The sequence below is a fragment of the Aethalodelphis obliquidens genome, unplaced genomic scaffold (assembly GCF_003676395.1).
Source record: "Aethalodelphis obliquidens isolate GAN/ISIS:26980383/991018 unplaced genomic scaffold, ASM367639v1 scaffold1, whole genome shotgun sequence".
Taxonomy (NCBI): Eukaryota; Metazoa; Chordata; class Mammalia; order Artiodactyla; family Delphinidae; genus Aethalodelphis; species Aethalodelphis obliquidens.
The window spans coordinates 11,718,988-11,727,428 of record NW_020837945.1 but is presented as its reverse complement, the minus strand read 5'-3'; the positions used below and the strand labels follow the sequence as shown (position 1 = coordinate 11,727,428).

Here is an 8,441-nt window from a genome sequence, read left to right as displayed (position 1 = left end):
ATTCTTGCATTTTAAAATAGATTTGGGGGACTTCCCTGGTGGCACAGTGGTTAAGAATCCACCTGCCAATGCAGGGGACACGGGTTCGAGCCCTGGTCCGGGAAGATCCCACATGCTGCGGAGCAACTAAGCCTGTGCTCCACAACTACTGAGCCTGTGCTCTAGAGCCCACGAGCCACAACTACTGAGCCCGCATGCCAAAACTACTGAAGCCCGCATGGCTAGAGCCCATGCTCCCCAACAAGAGAAGCCACCGCGATGAGAAGCCCACGCACCCCAACGAAGAGTAGTCCCCCTCTCGCTGCAACTAGAGAAAGCCCACACGCAGCAACGAAGCCCCAATGCAGTCAAAAATAAACAAATAAATTTTAATGAAATAAAATATATTTGGAAATATTTCCATTTGAATGTGATTTTTGTTGCTAAAAATGCTATGTGCATCTCGAGCTGCCCACCAAAGTGGAGGGAAATTTTTCAACATATTTTAAAATATTTCGAATGAAATGTTTCAGTCCATGAAATACTTTGGGCCCATTGTTCTATTCCAACTAGTTTGCAAGAACAACTTTTGGACGGCAGGAAATAAAAACTTTAATGAAAACCATAAGTCGTTGTCAAGGCTTTTAATGAGAGTATGATTTAATAAGTTCAATCAGGAACTTCCTTCTTCCATTTAGAGCCACATATTCTCATCTAGTATTTTTCCATCTATGACCTCAATGGAAGCAAGACACTCACATACTCAGAACCAAACCTAAAATTTTATGAATCACAAAGTAATAATCCAAGGTTTTTAAAAATGAGGGCTAACAACTGGACAGATTTACTAAAAATCATTGTTCACTTGAAATGGGTGAATTTCATGGTATTCAAATTATACCTCAGTTGTTTACAAGGCAATATTCAAGCGCATAGTTCTTTACCAAAACTCATTTTACTTTATAATCGAGCATTAAATTGTCTGGTTCTTATAATTAACAGCTACGCCTTTGACTACTTATTTCATCATTCGTCCTTTACATTTTCCCTTTTGTGTATTTTTATAATGTACATAATCTATTACTAACGTACTTAAATAACCATTGAATAATGGCCTTAAATTATTTACTGATAAGGGCAGACGGTCAAAAGAGCTTAGAGACCTCTGTTTCGGACACCACCCCCAAGGCCCGGACGCCGTCACGACCCTCTCCAAGGGACCCGTGCTGCCCCGGGCCAGGTCGCTCGGAAAATGGGAGCTCAACGTGTCTAGGCTTAACTCTGGACACGCCTACCCTTCGCGGCCTGACCCGCTCGGAAGCTTCCTCATTGCTTTCTCCCTTAATCCCCAAGCCTCCCCAACACCGCTTTCCCAGGCTCCCTTGTCCGCTACCCGGGCTGGGGAGGGCGAGGGACGAGAGCGCCCGACAGTGGCCTCCGGCTGCTAGTAGCGGGAAGTGAGGGGGCAGGGAGGACGGGGGAGCGGACGCCAGGCCGCGAGGCTTGCGCAGACGCACTGGCAAAGTTCCGCGTTCCTGCCGGGGGCAAGGCCTCCGCTTAGACGCGGTCTTCCCGGAATCCGAGAGTGTACCGCGAGTGTGCGGTCTCGGGCCGGAAAGAGGGGTCGCGGGGGAGGGCAGCGGAGGCTGGGCTGCCCACCGGTGTCCCACGCGCGTGCGCGGACGGTGGCACGCGCGCAGAAAGGACGGCGCGTGCACGGGAGTAGGTGGGCAGAGGGGCGGGGCGACGCGGAGGTGGGCTTGGTGAGCTTGGGGCGCAGGCGCGGGGACAGCCAGTGCGTCCAACCTTCCTTCGTGCCGCCTCGTCCTACCTGCGGTGGCAGAAGATGTGACTGGAGGGCTGCCGGCGGCCCGCGGACTATGCTCGCGCTCCTGGGCGCGACGACCCTCATGCTGGTCGCTGGGGCGCCGTGGGTGTTGCCCGCAGCCTCAGGTGAGAGACGGCGTTCCCTGGGGCGGGGGCTGGGCGCGAGGCTGGACAGCGGCAGCGTGGGAAACCTCGGACCCGGGAGGGACAGAGGTCCTCTCTGGGAGACCTCTGGTTGTCCGTGGTCGCAGCGCTCACATTGAAACCGACTTGGGCTCGAAAATCAAACGAGAGAAAGTGATGTTCAAGATCTTTCCGCACCGCTTGCTTGGGGGCGCCCTCCTCGCCATCCCTTCCGCCCTGTGCCTGTTCCCTGGGCTCCTACCCCGCGGGGCGGGGTGTGGGAGAGCTTTGGTGTCGAGTTTGTTTCCGTCCGAAAAATCTGGCAGCTCGACTGGACTTTTTAATAATAAGGCTTTAGCCACGAGCTGTGTGCTGCTGTTTCTTCAATTTAGTAAACAGTCACTTGGTCCCATGTGGGAGGGGGATAAGGTTTGCAAGCATTTCTCTGCCCTCAGGATTCGTACAATCTAATAAAAAAGTAATAATAATAAAAGAAAAATACAAAGCCAAAATACAAAGGCTGGGAGCCACCAAGCTAATTTGCTGCCTTTCTTAACTTAGCTGGGATGCATGGAGGAATGGCAGCTATCATACGGTTGACTTTGTAGTGAGAAGGGGGACTCGGTGTCCCCCTTCGTCTTTGTAGGCCCAGAGACAAACAGGGCCTAGCAGCTGAGAGCAGGAATCCAGGAGTTGGTGAGGCTGCCTAGAGGGCTTAAAGCACCTGTTTGTTTAGAAAAGCATATCCTTATTTTCTGGGGTACATGGTATCCTATCTATCTTGTCCTAAAAAATAAAACAGCCAGTTGGTTATTTTACCAGCATAATGGGTTTCTTCCAGAATAACAGAGGAATTGCAATTTGGGACAAGCAAGTTAGGTCAAAAACCTTAGGCAAGTCCAACAAAAAGAGAAGAAGGTGACTTGATAGAGAAAAAGGAGGTTGGGTGGGGCTGTTTTGAGAGAAAGTCCATTGGAGGAAAGCAAGAGTTCAGGATGGTGCTGCTTTTCCCATTGGCTGGGCTTGTTGCTGGTAGAGGAGAATTCTTCCTCCTGGGGTCTGGAATTGATGGTGAGTGAAAGTGCATGAAGGCTCCAGCTTCTGGCCTCCTGACTTCATTTTAAATGATGTTTCCTTTATTCTGTTTCACACCTATTTCTCAAACTCTTCCACATATATGGTATATCGTATATGGGTACTAGGGTCCTGGTGTAACCCCTGGTAATTTCTTTGGAGTCTTTTGTTCATGAAAATTTTGCCTTAAACTCATGTTTGCTTTCGTATAAAAAGACTTTCCCCAGAATTTTCATGTAAAATTAACATTCCAGGAGGGCGTTCATTAAGATCACAATTTTAATCTGGATTAGAGGAGAGCTAAAATAAACTTCACATACACCTGGCATCTATTGCCCTCCTAACTGTGTACCAGGCACTACTCTTAGTGTTTTAAAGGGATGAACTCATTTAGCTTTCAGAACAAAGCTAGGCACTGTTATCGTCATTTTACAGAGGAGTGGACTGAGGCCATATAGCTAGCCAGTGCTTTAGGAGGAAATCAAACCCTGAGAATCTGGCCTCAAAGCCCTGGGGCCTAAGGCTAGACTTTTTCTAAAGGTCACACAATTTAGTTCTTGATTATCCACTTATATGTTAAGGGCTTAGTTATCTTTCAGTTAACTAATCTACTTTTTTCTCAAAGGAATAGCAATGTTGAAAACTAAATGAAATGTTAACCCTAACTTGAGATCATAATGTTGCTCTATGTTTCAAAATCATCAAACTGTTCATACTTCCAAACTAGTAAATGCAACTCTGGGATCCTAGTCTAAGAAAACTATCCAAAATATGGGAGGAAATTTATATCTGTATAGATGTATGTGTCTGGATTTATGTCAGACTTAAAAATATAGTAAACCATGGGACTTCCCTGGTGGCGCAGTGGATAAGACTCTGCACTCCTAGTGCAGGGGGCCCGGGTTCGATCCCTGGTCAGGGAACTAGATCCCACATGCATGCCGCAACTAAGAGTTTGCACGCCACAACTAAGGAGCCCGTGTGCCGCAGCTAAGGAGTCCATGTGCTGCAACTAAGGAGCTGGCGAGCCACAACTAAGGAGCCCATGAGCCACAACTAAGGAGCCCACCTGCCGCAACTAAGACCCAGCACAACCAAATAAATAAATAAATACTAAAAATGTATATATATAATAAACCATTTCTAGTCATCAATATGAATGTGAAGGGTTGAAGCGACCAATTGTATAAATAGAAATATTGGATTAAGTACCCTTTTATATATTTTATATGCTAAAGATTGAAATAAACTATTATCAAAGGGATATGGCTAATACTAATAGAACAAAATCTGTGAACTCTAAAATCCTATTTAATAACTATTTCCAAGTCCCTGTCCATTTATCGGTCAATTATTTGTTTGTCTCCCAAATGCCAAGATGCCTCTAACTCCAGGGTCTCCTTCCCTTAGTCGCAGAAGGATTTCATCTCTGAGGAAATACCTGGCTCTACCCCAGGTATCAAATTGCTGCATCCTATCTCAGGGCCCAGAATTACTAGAATTAGAGTATTCTGGGCTGGAGACTACAAATGCCATCAGACCTTTTGTTAACCCCATAAACCCAGTCACTGTCCTTTGGCTGCATAGAATCTCTAAAGTTCCAACAACTGGGATGGGGATTAAGTTTAGAGTGGGATACGAGGGAGTAATTCTATTCGGTGATGATGTCTCGGAGAATAGGAGTGTAAAATAGAAAATGTGGGTGGGGAGACTCAATGAGTACCCCCCCAAATTAAAAAGAAAAATCAGAAAATGTCTCCTCAGCTGTCTCCCCTTTGGACTCCGTACCGTAATATCTCTAACCGGAAAGTAGAGGCAGCAATCCCAATAAATAAAAGTTCTATGCAAGGACCTCTGTAGTAGAAAGTCTGTGAGGAGGTAACATCCTTGTCCTGAAGCAGAAGTAAAGGCTAGAAATATTGCAGGGAAAAGAGTAAACTTAAAAGCTGGTCTCTTAAAAATTGTAATTTATCATCATGAAAGATCAGTCCTTTGTGATATGGAAAAAGTTCCTGTGAACTCAGCATTAGTCTGAGGACTCTGTAAAATGCAGGTTAAGTATGAAGCTATGTATACCTTGCCTTAAGGAACTTCCAGTATGGTTGGAGGTTGTGTTTAACATAAAGAAGCAATTTTTCTAAATAAATGTATTTATTTTATTTATTTATTTTTGGCTGTGTCGCATCTTCGTTGCTGCACGTGGGCTTTCTCTAGTTGCGGCAAGCAGGGGCTACTCTTCATTGCGGTGCGCAGGCTTCTCACTGTGGTGGCTTCCCCTGTTGCGGAGCACGGGCTCTAGGCGCGTAGGCTTCAGGAGTCGTGGCATGTGGGCTCAGTAGTTGTGGCTCGCGAGCTCTAGAGCTCAGGCTCAGTAGTTGTGGTGCACGGGCTTAGTTGCTCCGCAGCATGTGGGATATTCCTGGACCAGGGCTCAAACCCGTGTCCCCTGCATTGGCAGGCAGATTCTTAACCACTGCGCCACCAGGGAAGTCCCAAAGAAGCAATTTTTTAAAAGACGTCTTCAGTCAGCAAGTTTTGAGAGCCTGTTAGATGTCGGGTACTGTGCTGAGTACATCTACTTTAGTGTGAAATTGAGTGGTGCAGATTCATGATGCAGCATGTAAAGAAAGAGCAAGGTTGGCATGAGCTGCAGTATTTGAGGAAGGTTTTCTGTTAGGGGGCAAACTTGAGCTGGATCTTGGAGGATTTGGGCGGTCAGAGAGGAAGAGAAACGCTATATGGAGAGGCCAAAAAGGAAAAAGCAGAAGAGAGGGCATCCAACTGGTGGAAGATTTGTACTAAAAGTATAAGAAATAAAGGAGGAAAAAAAAAAAAAGAAATGGCAAGGGGTGGGGGGGTTATAAATTAGGAGTATGGGAGTAACTGATACAAACTACTATACATAAAATAAATAAGCAACAAGGATTTACTGTATAACACAGGGAACTATATTCAGTATCTTGTGATAACCTAAAATGGAAAATAATCTGCAACATGTATATATAAAACTGAATCACTTTGCTGTACACCTGAAGCTAACACAATATTGTAAATCAACTACACTTCAGTTTTTTAAAAAAGCATAAGAAATAAAATAGGTTTCTAGATGGAAGTCCTTAAAAATAAACAGAAGGGGCTTCCCTGGTGGCGCAGTGGTTGGGAGTCCGCCTGCCGATGCAGGAAATGCAGGTTCGAGCCCTCGTCCGGGAAGATCCCACATGCCGCAGAGCGGCTGGGCCCGTGAGTCATGGCCGCTGAGCCTGCGCGTCCGGAGCCTGTGCTCCGCAGCGGGAGAGGCCACAACAGTGAGAGGCCCGCGTACCGAAAAAAAAAAAAAACAGAAGGGTTCAGACGATACATTCAGTGGTCAAGACCCTTTCAGGTTCCTGTAGGGCTTGGGTGACGTGATAAACTTTTATATCTCTATCGATTTTCTTATGTGAATGTTTGGTTCCTGTGAATAGTTGTCAGCTCTGAAACCACATCTGTTCAGCTCTCTATCAGAGTATATCCCTCTCTGAACATAGTATGCGAAACCAAATTGAGGCTGTTAAACAGTGCAACCCTGTATCCTTTACGTCAGTATCACTTCTAAGACCAAAGAAAAATACGATTTTTATACAGAGACTTTTTTTTTCCAGTTAAAAGACAATGCTTACCTTTTTATGATTTATTTTTTCTACCTTTATTGAGATATAGTTGATATATAATGTTTGCTTTTTATAGATTTTAAAAACTCAACCAACTCTCTCGAATGCAGAGATAGAAATAATTAGCAGCCTCCCTATCCTGAGAGCAAGCACTAGGTTTTTTTAGATTTCTTTGTGTACTTAACTTTTATATTTTATATTTAAATGTATTCATTCTCCAATCAGTGATGTGAAGAATAACATTTAAAAATATATAAAATATCTATAGTATGTATATATGTGTGTATGTATAACTGTCTTCTTTCTTACTGCCTTGACAGGGGGAACAAATCCAAAGTCTCCTGAAAATGGCAGGGTCTGCATCATTGATGACAACTTTATCCTGCAGTGGAACAGCAGCCGTGAGTCTGTCAGGAATGTGACTTTTTCAGCAGAGTATAAAATGTACGTTACTCTACTTATTGATTGGCTGAATAATTTTTACCACTTTAACACCATAAATTTTTTTTTCAGATTTAGGAAACATTTGGTTTTTCCATTTTTTAAAGAAAATGCCTATTTTGCATAATATTTATAACTTCATTTCTACAAATAGAGACACAGTCAAATTCATCTTTGGGTATTGAAGCAAGAGATTTGGGGGACGAGGCTAGCAGACAACTTCTGTAGTCCACAGCCATACCTTCTCTGTTCTGTATGCTCCAACTTCTTTAAATTTATTTATTTATTTATTTATTTATTTATTTTTGGCTGCGTTGGGTCTCCGTTTCTGTGCGAGGGCTTTCTCTAGTTGTGGCAAGCAGGGGCCACTCTTCATCGCAGTGCGCGGACCTCTCACTGTCATGGCCTCTCTTGCTGCGGAGCACAGGCTCCAGATGTGCAGGCTCAGTAGTTGTGGCTCACGGGCCCAGTTGCTCCGTGGCATGTGGGATCTTCCCGGACCAGGGCTCGAACCCGTGTCCGCTGCATTGGCAGGCAGACTCTCAACCACTGCGCCACCAAGGAAGCCCTCCAACTTCTTTAAATATAAATTAGGTGCTGACCTAGAGCATACCTTGAGGATATGGAAGAGTGCCCCTAAAGGTCTAGCCACGGTCTTGCAATAGGCTTCTGTGGTCAGGCTTTCCTCTTGTCTCCATCATACACGAAGTTTTAATTCTAGATACACTTTATAAACATCAGTATATTGGACCCTGCCTTCCCACAGACTCAGTGTTTCTGGTGTTTCTGCCTCTTCCCTAGTGCTAACTTTCTACTTAATGATTGCCAAGAGGATAGGCAGACAGGGAGTTGTGGACGAAGGGATTACAGAAGGAAATACCACTCAGAAAGTACAGTACTTTGCTTTGGGTTCTGGGACCCTGTCTGCTAACCATGATCCCTCTCCAAGAAAGAGCAGGCAGGGAATCAGGCAGTGAAGAAACAGGGTGTAGGACCTCTAGAACCAGGATTCCGCCACTTCAGCCCGGTTGTTCTCCAGTTGATGGTTAGTAATTTGTGTCTGTGTGTATATACAGTTGACCCTTGAACAATGGCGGGGGTTAGGGATGGTCACCCCACCCAACCCCCATCCCGTGCAGTCGGAAATCTGAGTATAACTTTACAGCAGGCCCTCCATATCTGCGGTTACGCATCTGTGGATTCAACCAACCCTAGATCGTGTAGTGCTGTAACGTGTATTTATTGAAAGAAATCTGCGTGTAAGTGGGCTCACACAGTTCAAACCTGTGTTGCTCAAGGGTCAACCATATATATGTACACACACACACACACACACACACACACACA

At 45.1% G+C, this 8,441-nt stretch overlaps 1 protein-coding gene across 1 annotated transcript in view; it reads left to right on the top strand.

Annotated features, from left to right (window-relative positions):
- The first annotated feature begins 1,531 nt into the window (after positions 1-1,531).
- Positions 1,532-8,441, top strand: part of IFNAR1 (interferon alpha and beta receptor subunit 1) — a 27,864-nt gene continuing 20,954 nt past the window's right edge. The window contains exons 1-2 of the mRNA XM_027101231.1: positions 1,532-1,932; positions 6,974-7,097. Coding sequence (XP_026957032.1) covers positions 1,860-1,932; positions 6,974-7,097 — 197 coding nt within the window. The 5' untranslated portion in view covers positions 1,532-1,859. The remainder of the gene's footprint in view (positions 1,933-6,973; positions 7,098-8,441) is intronic.